The sequence below is a fragment of the Colius striatus genome, chromosome 1 (genome assembly GCF_028858725.1).
Source record: "Colius striatus isolate bColStr4 chromosome 1, bColStr4.1.hap1, whole genome shotgun sequence".
In the NCBI taxonomy this organism is placed as follows: domain Eukaryota; kingdom Metazoa; phylum Chordata; class Aves; order Coliiformes; family Coliidae; genus Colius; species Colius striatus.
This window is the reverse complement of record NC_084759.1, coordinates 88,114,234-88,135,708: the sequence shown is the minus strand read 5'-3', so window position 1 is coordinate 88,135,708 and position 21,475 is coordinate 88,114,234. Positions and strand designations below refer to the sequence as shown.

At 37.2% G+C, this 21,475-nt stretch overlaps 1 protein-coding gene across 2 annotated transcripts in view; it reads right to left on the bottom strand.

Moving 5' to 3' along the window:
- Positions 1-21,475, bottom strand: part of USP9X (ubiquitin specific peptidase 9 X-linked) — a 106,581-nt gene that overhangs the window by 46,471 nt on the left and 38,635 nt on the right. For both annotated transcript variants that reach the window (XM_062000162.1, XM_062000169.1), the window contains exons 10-16: positions 20,862-21,014; positions 16,962-17,066; positions 15,298-15,504; positions 14,244-14,380; positions 6,127-6,260; positions 2,018-2,105; positions 35-377 (exon numbers count right to left, since the gene is read on the bottom strand). In XM_062000162.1, coding sequence (XP_061856146.1) covers positions 35-377; positions 2,018-2,105; positions 6,127-6,260; positions 14,244-14,380; positions 15,298-15,504; positions 16,962-17,066; positions 20,862-21,014 — 1,167 coding nt within the window. The remainder of the gene's footprint in view (positions 1-34; positions 378-2,017; positions 2,106-6,126; positions 6,261-14,243; positions 14,381-15,297; positions 15,505-16,961; positions 17,067-20,861; positions 21,015-21,475) is intronic.

Genomic DNA, 21,475 nt, shown 5'->3' with positions numbered 1-21,475 from the left:
TTAACCCTTGAGATATTTCCTCCAATTAACTCACCCTCCAAAGGTAGTCTAATCCTATTAATTCCAGATCATCCATCATATAGGCTCGTCTTTTTGCTACTAGTTTTCCTTCTCGACAGTTCACAGCTTTGAAGAAACGTTCAAAACATTTCATTCCATTTTCTGTTAATAGGGAAGGATCCAGCTGAAGCACATTATTTTCAAAGAAGTCCTTATTAATGTCAGGGTCTAAGTCTGGTTCATCCCCCATTAGTTTGGAATACCATTTAAAACAGGCTTCGCGATCACAAAGATAAACCGCATTTTCAGCTAAACACTTCCATATTTGCTTCGCCTGAGGGGCACAGAGCCACAGCTGACCATCCTTCAATAAAAATCTTGAGCAAAACAAAGAGACAATTAACAGCACTGTCTAGTAAGACATCTAGAGTTACAGTTCAGTAAAAAGGTGAATATGCATATTATACATAAATACATCATAAGTATCACCCTGAAAACTTTATGTACATCAAAAACTTTATTTACATCATCAGTCCACACATAATTAGCCCCATGATTTCTTAGGAACATTGAATGAATCAAGATTTTTATACCCAAAACAAAAAAGGAATACTACTCAGAAAGAAACCTAACCTATTTTCCACAAAAATAAATAGCATTGTTTATATATTACATACAAACAAATGCACATCTCCTAATGTAAACTATTTAGATTAAAAGTCAGGTCACAACATGAAAGATTAAATTACTTCTGCAATCATTTACCATGTTTTAGCACTCACTTGAGCAAAATCACAAAATAAGGTATCAATTATCTGGAATACAGCCAGAAGTAGCAGTTCATGAACTGGAAATTTTTCCCTTAAGTAAGTTTATAATTCATGTTAAATTATGATTAAAGAATTATCAAGTACTTCAACTCTGAAGAGTTAACATAAGAACAGTTCAGGAAAAATAAATAATGAAGTTCCTTAGAATAATTTTTCTGATTCTTTTCTGTGTAAAATTTTGATGTAAAATCTTTTCTATGTAAAAGAAATCATGGACTAAGTTATGGTACTGCTTAACAAGAAATTACTTCCTACATATTATTTCATGGCCATGGGAGTTGATAAATTCCTCTATATTAACAACTAGTGACCTTAAATTTAAATAATTTACAATTTTTAACATGCAGGAGTTATAAATTAAGTCTGCTGTCCAGATGCTACTGTAAATTTCATTAAATAGTTGTTCCACACTTCAGTTCAATTAATAAAAATCTTTGATGAAGTGTTAAAAAGTAAAAAAAATCTCCCTTAGAAAGCAAGCAAAAAATCATCTTCCGAACTTGATGATTTATGATTTTTACTTGCCTAAAAAAAAGTTATAACCAAGTAAGAAAAAGCTGAGACAGAGTCTGAAAAGCAGCAACATACTGCAGCTCTTTGATGAGCAAAAGTCCTTTGTTTTCTTATTTTACTAGAACAGCAGCCTGTCCAAAGTCATCCAAATAATTTTTTTTTTATTCCAATCTCTTTCTAAGGCTCAGTTGCTGACAATCTAACATCAGTGTCTGACAAATGTATATGTCAGTTTATGATCATGGATTTAAACCTGGTATGGAATAACAATGCACGACATGTGGACATGGAGCTACATGGAGTATTTAAAAATTTCAGCTAAGTCATCCTAGTATGTATGTAACTGTATCCATGCACACATTGTATTTAAGTCAGTAGGGTTCTGCACAAAAACAGAAAAACTCCACACAAATCTTAGTGCAGAATCAGAGCTTTGACTTGCAAAGATCCTAATAAACTTTACTTGCATATTTCAATAGTAGCATAGAAGCCCTCTGGGGAAAAAGACCCCAATAAATCAAACAAAAAGATTTGGGGTATTTTTGCATCTGAAGTTTTAAAGAAGTTAACACAGCAACTTATTGCTAGATGAGAGACAAAGATACTGCTTTTTTTTTTTTTTTCCTAACAAGTATTCTTCCAAAGGTTAAATAAATGATCAAGCTAAAACTAACCGTAAGAAGTTAAGTCGCTCCTGTACTTCCTGCACATGACTGTATCTGCTTCCTGGTCTTACAGTTTGAGGGTCATATTCGCCATGCTCTGCAAATAGAAGAAGTTTTATTAGACAATGCATTCAGAAAAGACATGCTGGTGAACAAATACAGGATGTGTTTGAAGACTTGTTAGTCTCAATATAATTAAAACCACTCAAAACCCAGTAATTTTTCAGTAAGGTGTCCGAAAATAATTTTCATCAGCCTGCTACCAGTTAACATTTCAAACTAAAATGAGTATAAGCAAAGACTACTGAGGTCTATAATCAAACCAAGAAACAACTACACAGATACATGTGTTCATTATTCAGTGCAATGATGTTACAGAATTATTAAGAACTAGCATTCCATTTATTTGAATTATTTTCTCCACATTTCAAGTAGTCAGTATGAAGTCAGTTAAAATAAAAAGTAAACAAAGTATATAATTCAGATCATCCAGTGCTTTGTTCTAAGGATGTTTTAGTTTTGTTACAGAGCATCTTTCCTGAAATTTCAGTTTTCCATTTTTATGGTTTTTACTCTCCAGAGGAAATCATTCCAGTTTAACACCTTTAGAAGTAGCCACATACAGAACATAGAGTAGGAAAGTATACAAGAATTTTATTTCCAAGTACAAAAACCAAACCATGTGTAATACTGACAAGCTTGAAACAGAAAAGATTGAGTAATTTGGAAGTATGGGAATAAATAAAACTTTTACATGCATTTTACCAAATCTCAACGTAATATTTTGTTTAAAAAACAGGTATTTGTTTCATAGGACCTTGGTTTTGGAGTGGTTTTATTTGGTGTTTGGTAGTTTGTTTTTTTTTAATTAAAGAGATTCAAACGAGATCTGTATTTGCAATACCTAGATCTATATCAGTAATGTTTCATCCTGACACATGTTCATTATGACAGCTCCATTATACATTAATTAATGCTATGTTTATTTGCAAAGGTATACAGATTGCATTTAACTAAGATGATTCATGACAACATCCAGATTCCTCATAAATTTCTCTTCAGGACTGAGAATCACTTTCTCCTCTTATATTAAGGAGGGGGAAAAAAGAAACAACCTGAATCAAACAAGTTTTAACAGTTTAAGTGCATCATCAGTGTTTCAAAATTAAGACAAAAGCAATCGTCAGCTTTATTCATACAAGTGCAAATGCTACATTACCTTAAAAAATCAAATAAAAAACAGGAGACTAGTAGTTAACTGATGTCTACAAAACTAGAGGCGTTACGTTCACCAGAAATCTTTCAAAAATTTAAATTAAAATCCTGATCAAGTGAGCATCATTGGGCACTCATAAAAATTTGAAATGCAGAAAAAAAAAACTGAAGAAAAAATGTAGAAGTAGCAGAACAAAAAATAAGTATTAGAAGTATTAAGTCTGAAAAATATATTTTGAATCTAGCTGAATAAACAATCACTGTAGATAAATATATTGCAAAGAAATTAAAATTAATGAGTTCAAGTGTTGGTTGCTTTTTCTGGCTGCTTTTGTATTGTTGGGAAGGAGATGTTGCTGATTGTCTGTTTAACTATGGGATTATCTGGGTTTTTTTTTCCGTCTGAATAGAGATTAACTCACAGGCACAAATGTCAATAGAAGCAATGACACAAAAATTCAAGTACAAAGGCCAGTCCATTGCCCAAACGCAGTATGCACATACTTCGGAACTCAGAACAGCTATACTACAAAAAAATTTGGCCTCCCTAAATAATCCTGATCTCAGTTTTCCCAACACATTGTCTACACTGTGGATCCCACTTTTGAACCCTTCAAAAGAAGATAAAAATACACCAAACTGAAAATTAATTAATTAAAAAATCCAACCACAAATTGCACAGTAGTTGTGGCGGTAACTGTCAAATAAGATCAGTTTTTTCTATGGCATGTTTGATCTGTGCTGTTCAGAGGTTTGACTTTAATGTTCCCCCTCTGTCTCATTCATCTTCTCCAGGTATGTTTAATTCTCCAGTTATACAGTTCACTCTTTCTGTCCTCACATTCATAACCATTCTTTCTTCTCCTTTCATTTATTCCCTTCCCTGCCCCAATGGCATTATTTCTCCTTCTCCAAGAAAGCATTGAAGGCAAACTTCACAGTGCTCTCTCTATGTTCTGCTCTATTTAGGATACAAAATTGAAACTTAAAGAGAAGTTGCATAAGAACCATGTATTACAGGCTTATTACTGTATCTGGAACATTAGGAGATATTTTCTGGCTGCCCTGAAGCATGTAATAAAGGATTTAATTTAAAAATAAAATAAAATAAAAATTCACACTATCATGCATCCTCATTGTACTCTGATGCAAACGAGTAAAAGCGCTACAACAGCTTCATCTCAAGTAAGTACAATTTAATTGCTCTGCAATTAGATTTGGCTTAAACTCTTTACACATTTTTAATTGCTATTGTGTTCAAGATGCTTATATTACTTCTTCACTAAGCCATTATAGTCAGGGAGAGTCAAGGCAATGGCACGTGTTTTTTGGCACGAGAATCATGCAAGACATCAGCTTAACGTGTCTGTCAAAGTCATCAACAATTTGATAGGAAAACAATATTGTCAAAAATGAACTTTTGGCTTCAGAGTTCAAAAATAAGTTATCTGTAGGCTATTCTTGAACAAAGACAATGTTGCATTAGACTATAATTGCTGATGATGCTTCCTTCCTACTCCTGAGGCCAAAATCCAGACTTCAGAGATGGCTGAAGTCCAAGAGAAAGAGAGAACCATACAATCTAATCTGTCCGTACATTTAAGGTGCAAAGTTCATAATAAATTAAATTGCATTTTTGTATCACTTTAGCAAAGTTAAAGAATACTCTTAACAGCTTATACAAGTTACATGAAATAATACTACTTCTATTCCACCTTCCTGGGGAAGACGAAGCATAAGACAGTATGGCTTGAGAAAAGAATAAAGCATTTATTTTAGTTAGTGCAATGCTATCATTAATTACGGAACTTAAATTAGGGTAACCTCCCCTCCGCCAAGTATTCCTGAATAGAGAAATATAGCTGCAGCATGCATATTGAGCTTAAATCTGAATGTCACTCCCACTGATCTATACCTGGCTGAAGCGATGATTTTCCTACAGCACCATTACTCAAATAAGTCTTCAAGAATATTTGTTTTGGTATCTTTTATCCACTACCTCAAAATTAAACTAATTCCAAAATTAAATATGTTTGGAGAACTTACACAAGCACTGGAAGACACACACACACTTTGCAGTGTGCAAATACCCCCATCCTCTCTAAAAAAATTACACTGAATTCTTACATAACATACTGTGTAGTTTTTGACACGTAACTGAAAGGCTGGTAAGATGTTATGAAAAGGCTGGTGGGATGTTATGAAGTCAAGGTAGAACGGTCCCTAGTTCTAGTCAGTAAAATACATATCTTCCTCTCACTTCTCTTGTATACAAAACTACTTCTCTATATATAAGTACTGTGGTCCAGCGTTTCTTGGTCCACAATTCTCCTTCTGTTCCCTACCTCTACCTTAGTAGCTAAAAAGCTAATCCAGAATAAGAGTGTAAAATCATCAGTGAAGGGCTGAGTTAATATATAAATACAAACATGATGTGCTGCCTAATTGTTGCTGATAATAATTGCAGCGAGAAAGCAACTACATAGAAATGGGAGTTGCATGGTAAGAAGAAATGGTGTCCCTGTGGTTTGAAGTCCTTTTCTGACAAATTCTAAACACTGTCTTGAAATGGAGGTGATTAAAAAAACTTCTCACACAAATCTTTCAACAAAAAGGATCACCCTAGCCTAAACAGGGCAAGATGACATTTATGAATCCATAGATAAACAAGAGTCTGCCACTTTCTCTTATTGTGCTATAAAACACATATTTTCAATTATGAAACAACATGTCTACATTTTAAGGTTTTTTTTGCCCAACCAGATACCACAAAGGATATCACTCCCACAGATGCTCAAAAATTAAGCAAATAATAGCTATTTCATTATGAAATTTGCTTGTAACTCTATTTTCAACTATTCTTTGTATAGTCTATTTTAGGTAATTTTTATTTTAAAACTTACCTTTAGCATATTGCCTCATGCTTTCCATATAAGCAGAGAGATTTTCTGCAACCAATGTAACTAGGGCATGATTGTGCTGAAGTTGATTGATTAAGTCATGTCGGTAGAACACATGGGGACTTCGTTGAGTTTGACTGAAATTAAAATACAAGTGTTAAAAAGTGGAGAAGTCTTGCACCTAACACTTTAGAGATCAATTTAAGAAACTCATCTTTGATTTAAGTTCTTAATCTTCCTAGATTTCTAGGACAAAGTATAGTAAGTCCCTAACAATATTTTTCTGTTTTTCTTCTGACATATCAACAGTTCTTAACACTTTATTAAAGGTAGTTTAAATTTATGGGGAATATACAGTTAAATTCTGTATGAAAAACATCAGTCATCTCAGCAGCTAAGCATGCTAGGGGCAGAATATCTGCAGCAAAGACAAAAATAGAAATACCTGCCCACAAACTGCCTAGCAGATACTCTCAACTATAGTATAACTACAATACACACAACCACACAAAATTATTCTGCAATTATCTAATATTATTTTCTAAATTTCATATGAAAACACTAAGTAAAACTAGGCTAATTTTCAAAATGAAAGCTTATGGACTTAAAACTAGAGTGAAAGAACACTAGATAATTGTCACAACAAATTCTTTCAATACTCAAAAAAAAACCCTCCAAACTTTGCATTGTTTTTTTCTAATAATGTCTATCTGAAAAAAATATTGGTATAAACATAAAAAAGTATTGTTACACAGAGCATATAGTCTAAGGAAAACCATAAAAGTTTAAGAAAATAAATACCCCAAATAAGTCACTGAATGATAACTTAAGTCTATTATCACCATCTGATCAAAAATGCTACTTTAAAACAATACTACATACAGATGACAACAAGAGATAACCTGCAAGAGAAAATACAGAGCTTGAGTCCAAAACCGACATGCCATGAACTATCAAATTCCAGAACTAGGACTAATCACCTCTGCTGAACAGTCTCAAAATGCTTCAACTGCACTTCCAGAGCACTGATCTTGGCTGCAAAAAAAACTGCAAACTTGTGGTGCTTTTAAATGGTAAAGAGAGAAAAAATCTGGGGTGAAGAGGAAAGCATTCCTCGTTTTGCCACTCAGTTGATCCTATAGTCTGCTCTGAAGAAATATAAATGTGATTTCAGAACTGTTCTCCTTTCCTTAAACACTTAAGAAAGTGGACTTCTGAATTAGCTGAACAGATTATAGGCAGGAATTCTCATCCTTCCTAGGAAACAAGGTATCCATATATGATTCGCAGCACTGTAGTATTGCCCCACCTTTTGATAATAGTGGGGGGGGCAAGAAATCCAGGTTCCAGTCATCAGCTGATAATAATCTTACAGCTGATAACCACATTTTACTGTAGATATAACAACAGATAAATGGATTCACTGGGCCAAAGATCATTGTCACTCTGGGTTTAAAAGACAGAAGTCGCCAATACTCTATCAATAATTTTGCTCTAGAATCACAGAATGGTAGGGGTTGGAAGGGACTTGTAGAGATCATTCAGTCCAATCCCCTTGCCAAAACAGGTCCACCTAGACCAGGTCACACAGGAACACAGGTCACGCATCCAAGCCTACTAAGAACAAAAGTCTTCAGAAGATTAAATGTCATAATATACAGAGCTTTCCAAGACAGGTTGAAAGAGGCACTTGAAACATAAACTGTGTTTAAAAAAAAAAAAAAAAAAAAAGACCCAGACATCTGTCAGTGAGAAAACAAAATAGATGGAAATATGAAGAATACATGCAAATGAAGAAAATATGAAGAAAATCTTGCTATGTCCAGAAAGAACATTCTCTGTCTTTGAGAAGTTTTCCAATTATACTTCATCTCTGCCAATCCTCCTTGCTCAGCATAAATCAGCAGTAAAAATGCAAAAGTTTTTATATATCTATTTTAGTGGGCACACAAGATGTTATGTCCATATAGATGCATTTACAAAGGATAACAGTAAATAAGAACACTGGCTATGTGGGAAACACATATGATGAAACAACTAAAGGAAGAAGCAGAAGCAAGATGGGGTATTTTGCAGAGTCAGGCTCTTGCAGTGTGTATTTATATGATCACAATATCATGCATTTATATCACTTACTAAAAGTACAGAAAAAAAAAGCTTCACCACTGGCAGAATACTAAAAAAAATCTTCTGCACTAGACTTTTTTTACTTTTCTCCTTTCTCAATCACATGCACAAACAGTAAATTTGGACACATGGATTCATCTTGGTTAGCAATTACTTCTAAAAGTGGATTAATTTTAGTAAATAGAGTTATGAGTGACAAGTTGTGAGCTGTAATGTAGGATTTGTGAGCAACATTTAATCACAGAATGGTAAGGTTCGAAGGGACCTTTAGAGATCACCTAGTCCAACCCCCCTGCAGAAGCAGGTTCACCTAGATCAGGTTTGATCATCTTCTAGGATGGAGTCAAAGGCAAGACAGTTGTCTTCAGGCACACAAAGAAAGGCAATAATGATGAGACTTTGTAGCATGCTTTCTAGAATTAAAGCAAACTCCACATGCAACTATAGGATTATTCCTTTAGTATCTTATATTAGATGACATCATTGGGATATACTCCTTTAGTAATAACTGAGAAGCATGATACATTTAAGTTAGCAAGCGAAACTCATCTTTTCATTGCATTTCTACTAAACTGATAGCAAAAGCCAATGTATAAGAAGAAAAATCTCAGCAGTTTGAAATCATGCCAAAGTATTTCAGATATATTAAAAAAGACATTTTATAGTTAGAATGCACAATTATTTGCTAGAAAAATATCGACAAAGTGAAAAAGGTAAAATTCCTGAGAACTCAATTTAAATCTTTATCTGCACATATAATTAGCTCAACGTAATACTGCATGTGTAACTCAGCTTTTGAAGTTAAAGGGGTTTTCTAATAGACAAACTAATGTTATGTATCATTAAAACCAAACATTAAAAGGTACAAATAGCAGTGACCACGCCAAGCAAATTCTACTATTTAGGCTAAAAACTGACTTGAAGCTAGCACCACTGATGCCTTAAAGCACTAAAAAAAATCCTTAAACATTTACAGGAGATCCTCTCAGTGCTGGGCAATAACTCAGAAGACCAATCTTTAACTGCCTGAGTAGATACAGGTCAAACTTAAATGCTACGTTAGCCAACACAGATAAAATTGAGTAATAAAATTGTCTATTCCTTAACATTAATAAGTATTCTTGCACCTATAAGAATCCTTGCATCCAAGTAACAAATATTTTCTTATGCTGTTGCAATTCTGGTTAAGCTAAACTTCTTGAATGTCATGGTTTAGCAAGGAACAGCTTTTGCTTGGTAACAGGGGGAGGGGGCTGCAGTGCAGACCTAGTAAAACATTCTTGGACTTTCCCCCAGCTCTTGGGTTCAGACCCACCTCCAGCCTGGCTGGGCTAATCTAGCACCTCTGCCATCACTATTTAAGGACAGGAATTTGAAATGCTTGGGAAGAGATACAGGAGTGGTACAAGATGGAGGCGACCATGTGGACCCCACAGTCAGAGGAGGAAGGAAGGAGGAGCACTGGACCAGAGATCCCTCTGCAACCTGTGATGAGAATGCAGGCTGGACCCCTGCAACCCATGGAGGGCAATGGCAGGACTGAGCGCCACCAGCAGCTCTGGGTGAGTGTGCCCGGATGGGTAAGAGACTGTGTGGCAAGGTAGCCAAGGCGCAGACCGTGCTGGAGAGCCTGCGGTCCGCAGAGCAGCCCCACACAAGAGGAAGAGAGGAGCTGCAGCCTTTGGGATGAACATACATCAGAGTGGCCCATGCAGAGCTGCTGGGCGTTGTGAGGTACCCTAAAGGGCAGGGAGGATCGGTGAGGAGCTCACCTGCCCTGAGGAGAGACAAATGGCAGAAGCTATCAGGAATAGACTGACTGAAACCCCCATTCCCTGCCCCCCTGAGCCGTTCAGCAGGGGAAAAGAAAAAGACACTGGGATCAGGGCTCTGAGCCTCGGAAGAGGGGAGGGGTGGGGAGAAGGTGCCTTAAAGGGCTGGTTGTGCCCTTCATCATTGTACCACTCTGTTGTTTTCTGTTTGCTATGTTTTGGGGTTTTATGGTTATATATTGGTTGGTGGTGGACTAAATGATTTTCTGTTTTCTAACCCAAGTCGAATAGCCTGGTCTGTTTTGTCTGGGACCATAAGCAGCAACTAATCCCTCTCTGCCCTTTAGGAATTCCCAAGTCTGTGGTACTTGAGTCTAATCGCGGTCTTTTGTCCCTGGATAGGCTTAAACCACACACTGAAACACACAGCATTTCATTGTGGTCAGGGAATTAAATTTTGTCAAAGTGACTGTATAACCAATTTGTCACTTTTCTCATCTCCATGAATATTTAGGAACAATTAAATCCTCCTCCTCCTCAAAAGAATCTCTATAGTGCCAATGACATAATATAATTTAAACTTACTTTTGCCAAGAAGCAGCAGCTTTATTTGCTCTTGACCAAATTTTTAATTGCCAGTGACAATCAAACAAACCACCCCAAAGCAGTAGTATATAGATGGTAGAATTAATGCTAAACACAAAGGTCTGAAATTTTTTTGAGGCAGTTGTCACAAACACGTGCTTTGATCTATTTTCAATCCAAATTCAAGAACACTGTTAATAGATTAAAGTTGTAAGTCAGACAAGGTAAACTCATAGTAACAGGTATTGGATGTACCCATGTTATTAGAAAACTCAGAGATCCGGAAAGTCACTGTTTGCTTCAAAATGATGTTTTCACTCACTAGGTTTCCCAGTCATCTGAGTCGTAACATAACCCAACCAAATAAACCTCTCCACAATATCTTCACAGAATCATAGAATGGTTGGAGTTGGAACCAATAGAGATCATCCAGTCCAATTCCCTGCTAAACCAGGTTCACACCCTGATCAGGCCACACAGGAACCTGTCCAGGTGGGTTTTCAAAACCTCCAGATGAGACTCCACACTCTCCCTGAGCAGCCTGTGCCAGGGCTCCCTCAGCCTCACAGCAAGAGTTTTCCTTACGTTCAAGTGGAACTTCCTGCATTCTAGTTTGTGTCTGTTACCCCTTATCCTGTCACTAGGCATTACAGAAAATACTGTTGCCCCATCCTCTCAACATCCACCTTTTAGATGTTTACAAAAGTTGGTAAGGTCCCTCCTCCGTCTTCTACAGGCTAAATAGCCCCAGAACTCTCAGCCTTTCCTCATAAGATGTTTCAGCCCCCTGATCACCTTGGTAGCCCTGTGCTGGACTCTCTCCAGTAGTTCCCTGTCCCTCTTGAGCTGGGGAGCCCAGAACTGGACACAGGACTCCAGATAAGGCCTCATCAGGGCAGAAGAGAGGGAGAGGAGAACCTCCATCGACCTGCTGGACACATTTCTTAACGCATCGCAGAATGCCATTGGCCTTCTTGGCCATAAGGGCCCATTGCTGGCTCATGATTAGTTTGTTATCAACCAGGATTCCCAGGTCACTCTCTGCAGAACTGCTCTCCAGCAGGTCAATCCCCAGCCTGTACTGGTGCATGGGGTTGTTCCTCCCCAGGTGCAGGACTCTGCACTTGTCCTTGTTGAATCTCATGAGGTTCCTCTCTGCCCAACTCTCAAGCCGGTTGAGATCCTGCTGAATGGCAGCACAGCCTTCTGGGGAATCAGCCAGTCCTCCCAGTTTGGTGTCATCAGTCAACTTGCTGAGGGTACACTCTGTCTCCTCATCCAGGTCGTTGATGAAGATGTTGAACAAGACTGGCCCCAAAACCGATCCCTGTGGAACTCCACTGGCCACAGGCCTCCAACTTGATTCTGTGCCACTGATCACCACCCTCTGGGCTCTGTCATTCAGCCAGCTCTCGATCCACCTCACTGTCCACTCATCCAAGCGATACTGCTTGAGCTTTCTGATGAGGATGTTATGGGAGACAGTGTCAAAAGCCTTGCTGAAGCCAAGGTAGATGACATCCGCTGCTCTCCCCTCATCTAGCCAGCCAGTTATGCCCTTGTAGAAGACTATCAGGTTGGTCAAACAGGATTTCCCCTTGGTGAATCCATGTTGACTACCCCTGATAAACATCTTTTCCTTCATGGGTTTCGAAGATGACATCCAGGATGAGTTGTTCCATCACCTTTAAGGGATGGAGAACAGGATGACCAGCCTGTAATTTCTCAGGTTCTCCTTTTTGAAGACTGGAGTGACACTGGCCTTCCTCCAGTCCTCAGGCACCTCACCTGTGCTCCATGATCATTCAAAAATGATGGACAGTGGCTTAGCAATAACATCAGCCAGCTCCCTCAGCACTCGTGGGTGCATCTCATCAGGGTCCATGGATTTATGGGTGTCCAGATTGCCCAAGAGATCCCTAAAATTTAATCCTTCTCTATCAAGGGAAAGGCCTGCTTTCTCCAGAAATTCTCTCTGTCCTTCAGTTACTGGGATTGCAGAGGGCTGGCCCTAGCAGTAAAGACTGATGCCAAGGGCACATTCAGTAGTTCTGCCTTCTCTGCATCCTCTGTCACCTCCTCATTCAGCAGCAGCTCATATTCTCCATAGCATTCCTTTGCCTGCAAATGTACTTGAGGAAGCCCTTCTTGTTTTTCTTTACATCCCTTGCCAGATTTCATTCCAAGAGGGCTTTAGCTTTCCTTGTAATATCCCTGCATACTCTGACAACGTTCCTATACTGTTCTCAAGCAATCAGTCCCTTTTTGCACATTCCACATTCCCTTTTCCGTTTGGGTCACTCCAGTAGCTCCTTGTTCATCCACACAGGTCTCTCCTCTACCTGATTTACTTGTGTGGAATACATCAATCTTTGGCTTGAAGGAGTGGTGCATGAATATTAACCAGCTTTCTTGGACACCTCTAACATTAGAGTCCTAACCCAGGAGATTCTTCCAAGCAGGTCTTTGAAGAGGTCAAAGTTAGCTCTCCTGAAGCCCAGAGTTGCTGTCATGCTGCTTTCATGGAGGATCCTGAACTTCACCATCTTATGGTTACTGCAGACAAGGCTACCCCCAACCTTCACATCCTTGGCCAGACTTTCTCTGTTAGGGCAAGGTCCAGTAGCACACCTCTCCGTGCTGGCTCCTCAACCATCTGTGTCAGTGTCATGGTTCTGTTCTGTTTCTTGTAGGCAGTAGAATAAACTTTGCTTATTTTCCTCTCTTAAGTCGAGTAGTGGAGTCTGTTTTGCCCGGAAAGGTAATTGGCAGTGAGCCCTCTCTGCCCTTGTCTTAATCCACAACATTCTTTGTTATCTTTCTTTCCTCCCATCTCACTGGGGCCTTCGCTGTCCTAAGGAGGGTAGTGGCACATGGGGGGTAGGGATCAAGAGACTGTTGTGGTGCTTCATTGCTGGCTGGGCAAAACCATGACAAGTCAAGAAGCTGTCATCACTGCATTGCAGGAACCTCTTGGACTGTGTGTACTTGGCTATGTGGCTTTGCCAGCAAACATTGCACAGAATCACAGAATCTCAAGGGCTGGAAGGGACCTCAAAAGATCATCTAATTCAAACCCCCTGTCACAGAAGCACCATCTAGACTAGAGTGGTTGAAGTGCCCACAAGAACCAGGGCTGGTGATAGTGAAGCCGCTTCCAGCTGTCTGTAGAAGGGCCTCATTGACTTTCTGATCAGGTGGCCTGTAGTAAACTCCCACAACAGTATCATTCACATTACCCCGACCATTTATCTTCACCCATGAACTTTCAACTTGCTCTTCATTCCCGCCTAGGCAGAGCTCAATGCATTTCAGTTCTCCCTCAAATGAAGTGCAACTCCATCACCTCGCCTCACTGGGCTGTCTTTTTCAAGTAGGAGAAACCTATCCATGACAATACTCCAGTCATACGAGCTGTCCCACCATCATGATAGGTGGGACACTCATCCTGAACCTAGATGTCTGAATTTTTAGAGGCTATTTATATACATTTAAACAAACTCAAGAACATCTTGAAATACAGGTTGTGATCATATGTAAGTTTTTCTTGCCTCTTGTAATAAGCAAAATAAAACAAGTTTGCCTCTTCCAACCCATTCAATTTTTGACAAAATTTCATTTGCATTCCATTCTTACCTCAAGTTTTGTGGTGCCTCACCAAACAAACTGCAAATTTCTCTAATTTGTTTCAGTGCAGGAATGACCCATTTGTCATTCGTGCGAAGCTCTTCTATAAAACGATCTATCCACTGGATCTTTTGTGTATCTCGATCCTTAAAGAACAAGTGTTTATAATCAAAATCAAATACATTTCGGAAATCATAAATCCTTTACTTTACTTGTTTCCAAGATAAAACAGCACACATCACGCCACACAAGCACTAGAGCAATTGAGTTCTGATGCACACAAGCGTAAGAAAATTATCTGAGCAGCACTACATGTTGACAGAAGCTATCAGGTGTTACAAACTGTCTACCTTTGAGCACTCTACCATTTAGCATATATTTAAGAAACCTGCAACCAGATAGGATCATCAGTCTTTAAATAATTTTCTCTTTCCCTTTTTTCATTTATTTCTACTCATTTCCTTCTACTACTCAGTATTCAGAGTAAACTGACATAAAATATTAAGAAACAATAAGAAACAGTTTCTTAACAGCTAGGAAACAAAACCTGTCAGTGGCTGTCAAGACAGATAATGGATTAATATCAGTACTTTGTCAGACAGATGGAGAAGTTTGGGCAGGGAAGAGAATATGTCATAGTTTTCACTGTTCTTTGCCAGGTCCTTTCTAATGTTACACACAGCATGTAATGACTTACTGAAAAAACAGAACAAGCACTCATCCAAACAAATTAGTATAACTGAGTCCAGAAAAAAAAGAGAAATACACACGGGGGGCATCTCTTCCTTTCTCCTTATTTAGTTTGGTAGAGTTATTTTCCAGTTCCTCCAATGTGCTCATTACAGTTATGTCACCAATTGCAACAAGATAGGTAAACTAATGTATTTCACTCTCTCCAACTAAAGCACAAACTGTGTTATTTAAAATATGTCCTGTAACATTTTAAAAGTACCTGGATGTTGGTAAAATAATATGAAATTACTTAATGCCTTGAATTCTTCATAGGAGATGGAAAGAAACTAACAGGGACTGATTTCACAATAGAGCATCCCAGATTACTCACCTGTGAACAGCTGTAATCTAATATTTTAATATGAGCACTAAGAGCCTGGTCCATGATATCAACTGGCACATCATCACTATGAGCCAAATTCCACAAAAGATTCAGCACTTTGTGTGCCATCACACCATCCTTGTCATCCTCTGCAAGACGACGAATTAACTCAAGTAGTTTCTCACGCTGTTTCTTGCTTGCGTTTGTCCAACTTGCCTACGAAAATATTTGATAAGAAAATCAGTCTTTTAGAAAAAAAATCCACATAATCTGCACCATTAAAAAACACAATAATGAAGTGATGCAACTATATATAGAACTTTCATGCTAATTTATTTCATTAAAAATAATTACCACATTAGATCAATACCTAAGTCAGGCACAACTGAGCTAACTCTTCTTGTGTCTACTCAAGTGTATTCAACTTCAGAGTTTAAAAAAGGATCTTTATTTAGAAATAACAGATAGGCTTGTAAAAGTCAACATTACACTGACAAGTTCACCAACAATAGAGTGGACCCCGCTGTTTCCTGCAAATGCTTTCTCAGAACTCCTATGCTTATGCATAAAAGACTTCTTAAAGAACTTATTTTAATAGCACTTATGTCTCTGATCTGACTGAATAAAATATCCTGTGCACTGTTAATCTTCTGAGTAAGTTTCAAATATAACATTACTTCATATTCATTTCTCAAGGCCAGATACAACTTGCGACACTTTACATACAAAATTTCTGAGCATTTAGTTCAGTATCTGGATAACAGAATATTAGAGCCATATTTACCAAACCAGAAGGACCCCCATTAACTGAAGCATAAATCGCATGTAAAGCCAAAATGTAACACATTTTATCTACAAACAGAAAGTCTACAGTCTACAAAGCTAGCTAGCAAGTTCTAGTATAGCAGATCATCTCCTAAAAGTGAAACAGTAAAACCAAGTCAGATAGCACCACTACTATAAGCTACAGATGTCAATGTCAGCATTTATTAAAAGCCATTGAGTAACAAACTTTCAGAAACAAGATGTTATGTGATTTCAATAAAACCATTGTATGTTTATAAACATTCAGCTTCCTGAGACTGTTTCATTCTGTACCTTTGTCATCTAGAGAAAAACTATCACATGTTAAAGAGGAAGTTAGGGGAGTGGGGAAGTCCTTGATCTTCTCTAATTAAAGATCAAAAGTAGCAATGCCTGGTAAACATGATTAAACCTACTCTAACCCTAAAAGAAGAACATTATTTACCGAATCACCAAAACTTAATAATTTGGAACAAATGCAAAAAAGTATTTAAGATAAATAATTAATTTTATTTGAAAAATTCAATATTCCTAGCATTACTGTACATCACTACAGACTCCGACAAACATCCATTACCCAAAATCATTTAAACCAGGAAACAAAACTGTCCAATTGAACTAGCATAGCTAGCCTTTGCTTTAGACAGGAAGTAAATAAAAAAATCTCACAAAGAATGCTGATTAAAGAATAGCACAATCAGGCATTTCTAATGTTGAATATCACAGACTGTTGCTGCTCATTAAAAAGTCTTAATACAAGGAAACTGCCTATATCTAAAATAAGCAGAAAGTAGACACTGAAAGAGTCACTAATCTGTACTCAACATTCCAATCCTTTTCCTGAATACAGTCAAAACATGCCCAGTTACCTTAAAACAATCAAAGAGGTGATCAAGCTGTTCAGGAGAGAAATCCCAAGCTAATTTTGCAAGGAGATCATGTACATTTTTTACAATGGCTTCATGTTTTCCTGCCTGTCAAGAAGACAAAAAGAAATCCATAAACATTTGTAGCAATTTGTATTAAGTCAAGTAGCAAGACATCCTACCTCATTCTTAGAAGACAACTCTTCAAGGTGGCCAGGAAGAGAAGTTGATGCTGTGGGAGCAGCGTTGCAAACTGAATACTTAACTTCATTGACAAGTCACAATATTTAGATTTCCCTTGTACATCTCAGCACTTGAGTGTGCACATAGGTATTTATTTGGAATATTGCAGTGTCACAATAGTTTTCTTTCTAACAAAATTGTGCTGAGACAGCAGACAAAGTATAAAAAGGTATTCTGACTTAAAAATCAGTATTTTAACTGAATGTAGTTTTGGTTTTTTTGGGGTTAAGAAAGGGCTCAAAAACAACTCTGAATGAATTTCATTGAGGTGTTTCAAGCTGTGAAACAATTTTTAGTATTTTCACATAGTTTTTCAGGCTTAAGTACTTCCTTTGTGCTAGTGGATTCATACACAACTAATGCTTTGTATTACAAACAATGTGCTGGCACACAATATTTTTAAGCCCAGCAGTGTATAAATTTATGAAGTCTAACAATCAAACAACTAAAAGCAAGATGCTGAGTTATATTCTAGACACAGTTTTAAATGGAACTTCGACACTGAGGAAGACAGTAAGTCAAGAAACAGTTAAGCTCAATTTTAACTCTGGGCAAGAAGAAAAATTTCCCTCCTATATGCCAGGCTGAAAAATGCATCTCATACTTTAAATCTCTGTGCAATTCGACAAAATTGGACTATGTGACTCAACAGCTGACTTACTGTAGAAAAAAATCCTGTAAGTGTAGAATAAAAAAAAAAGTGAAACAAATACCTAGAACACAGTCTCTGATGTAATTAATCCTGTATTAAAAATGCAAGTAGGATAGGTTTTGAAAATAATTTCCTTTAAAAAGTTTGTATTGGTAATTCACTTAAAAACAATAAAAAAGACCAATAGTTTTGTTACATGTTGTGCTGTAAATGCTTTATAGTGTGCCACATATTTTACATATTTCTCTTAAAGAAAGTGAATTTAGTGAGAAGTGAAAACATTAATTTTCATGTTATGGGTCAGATTACGAGAGAAGGAATTACCAAACCATTTATTCCACTTGATTTTGCAAATATGTAATTTCTTTTTTTCCCTCTTACCCGACCACTTCCAGCATAGAATGAAAAATTAGGAGTGTACAGGGCAGAAAGAAGATTTACAATATTAACACATAAAAGGGCAAGTATGCTTGCAGGGCAGCAGGGCTGCTCAAGAATAATAAGAGATGTAACAATCTTGTCTTGGAAGGTTTTTGACAGACATGGGGAAGTCCTTAAGAACAGAAAAGGCTGGGGAACCAGTACAAGACAGTATGAGCAGATTGGAACCTGATATGTGAACTGTCAGCTTGCTAGGTGGAAACAGGGAAGAACCTGTAAAGTTCTAATTAAATACTCCGGAATGTAAGTAATCAGACTCCAACTCTAACCTCTCAAATTTTATTTCTTGTCCACTTGGACCTTTCTCTGCAACTCCACCGGTTGGAACTTAAGGCTTGCCTTTAGAGACTTCCAGTATTATTCCTTGAATCAAATACACTTCTATATTGTGACCGCTGGCTTTATAAAACCAGAAAATACTTAAATAAAACTTAAAACTTATGTTGTCTTCTAAAGGCAAAAGTAGAATGATTACATTGCTTTTCATAAACTACTTGTTTATGTCCTGGTTGTATACTCAGGTTCTCAGAGCACTTCCATAATGTTTGTATATTTTAGTGCGTGCTCACCCTCTAAACCCAGGCAGCAATGTAACAGCTCTAGCCTGAAAGCAAAACCACACCACTGCTGCACTGAGCCAGAGCTAAAATAGCCTGTCTGTTATATAAAGCTACATAGTAAATCAAGTCCTCACTACTGAATTTCATGCTCCAGCTGCTCTCAGAAGCAGTCATTTAATAACAACTTCTAAAATATAGGAGCAGTAAAGCAAATAAAAAGTCTGTATCGGGAGATTTTTGTATTCTTACCTTTTAGTCTGTTTTAATTCCAAGGCCAAAGCCACAGTGAAACCACCTCCCTGAATACGACCTACTGAACTCAAATATCATAAAAAAAAATACAGGGCAAAACTGCATCAAGTGCACTGTGACGACTACCTAACTGAGAGTATGAGAACTGAGTAGAGTAAGTTGGGTGCTTCCAGGCATGAGAAATTGATTCCTGAATTATTTTGGTTTTGCAACTGTTAAGAGTGAACTATCCCTATAGTTTAAGGGTCACACCTCTTGTTCATACTTTTGAACAAGAAGTAAGAAGTTTGGCTTAAACTAGCTTATCCACATGTCCCCTACTAACAGCAAACTAACTTCTCCAAGTTTATTTCTTCCCATAGACTTCTTACAAAGACAGTCTGGAAGGGACTACAGACTGCAAGCTGAAAACTAACAGTATGATCACAGACCATAATTCAAGTAATCTGTATACTGTGTTGTTACATTATGTGATTTTTCTCAATGTGATTTGGGGATATAAGGAAAACAAACACTTTCTCGATTTTCTGCCTATGCAGTTACTGTCATGCTGGAATTGAACTCTCAGTTGAGTTAGTTGAAACCAGAGAGCTAGTGAATTCCCCACTAGGTCACCTGTAGTCCAAGGTGCTTTAAAAACGTAACCTGCAAACAGAATGCCTGGAAACAGGGACACCTCCTTAAGTCCACTTAAGTCAAATTTTTGCAGTTTCGGAAAAGCACGATCATGCACAAACTAGGGATATAATACTACTCAATTCTTCTATTAGTCCTTGTCATGATATAGCCCCACACATTTGATTGCTCTTGCTCACTCTTCACCCCACAGTGGGATGGGAAGAGAATCAGAAATAAAAAGGTGAAAAAAATGATAGGTTGAAACAGAGTTTAACAGGTAAATTTTCTGCTTTATCTATATAGCCTCATATAAGCTACTACTAAGAAATTTAACACTGTCCCTGCCAAAACCAGTAGAGTCACCTATCTTGGAAATCAGCTTTACTCTTCCCACATTTGAAAGACTGGACTAATGGCTTACTTTTAGAATTAAGCTAGACTTTCAATACAAATTACCTATAAACTAGGATATATGTACTTGTACTTATTTTTATCTTAGAAGTGACCGTTTATTTTCTCTCTACTCAATAAATAATAATGATCTCATCTCTTCACCTGCCCTTTATTTGTGCTTAAGACTCATGCAGCACACAGTTAGGAAGCTCAGCTTCACTGACCGTTTAAGTAAACAAGCCAATACTAAAAACACCATAATTTTTCCAAAATAATAATTGTCACACAAAAGGGAAGAATGTGCTGTTAAACAACTTTGGAACAGTCACTATTATAAGCCTTACTAATAGCACTCTGTCCAGAAAAAAATACAACTGAGGTGAACTCAAACATTAGCAATGCATATTCTTAATGCATTTTTAAATATTATGTTGCATCACGTTCTCCCTTAATCTAGACTTCGCTCAACATGGATAGTTCCTGAATACTTACAAAGGATAATCTTTGCACAGTGTTCTGAACTGTTCCTTTAGACTTTACATACATATGTAGTTGACCACTTTTTCTAAAGACATTTGATAAAACTTTGAGATCCAAGTCCCCAAAGGAGAACACCATTTGATTTCAAATTTTTCTTTAGTTTTGTCTAACATCAAGCATAAGCAGAAGTTGTCTTCATCTTCTCAGTACATGATACACAAGATTCTTTCTGCACAGTAGCAGACAAGCAGTTGAGTTCCTTACCTGTGCAGCCCAAATGTTGTCAAGATCCTGCAAAGTGAGGGCTTTCTCTTTGATGACAAAACGAAGAATTTTCTCTAACTTCTCTACATATTGAGGTTGATGAAGACTATCTCTCAACACAATAGATAAAATATTATTCTGCTGGATCCATTCCTGAATATAAAAAGAAAGTGGTGCATCTCAAATTATTGAGGGGCTGACACTGATATTTAATCTAAAAAGAAAAATTCCAAATTGTAACAGATTAATGATTTCATATATAATATTCTAATTGGGAAAAGATGCAGTGCAAGAGGAAAGTATTTATCTTTAACTTTAGTTTTCTCTTAAAAAGAACAAAACAAAACAGCATTTTAAATAATCCAATATTCTAGTCACTGTGATATCTTAATGAGAAATATTTTATCAGACATATTAAAATCGTGAACTCAAAGCACAAAAATTGTCGAACATAAACGCCAGCGGGAAGAACAGTTAACTCTTCTACTCAAGGAACAAAATTTTTGTCTTTCAATTCACAATCATTAAATATCAAACCCTGGTGTGCCTAGAGCATATCATATAAAAAGGGCATAAGAAGGACCGAAATATAAAAAGGCTAGGTTATTAAATAA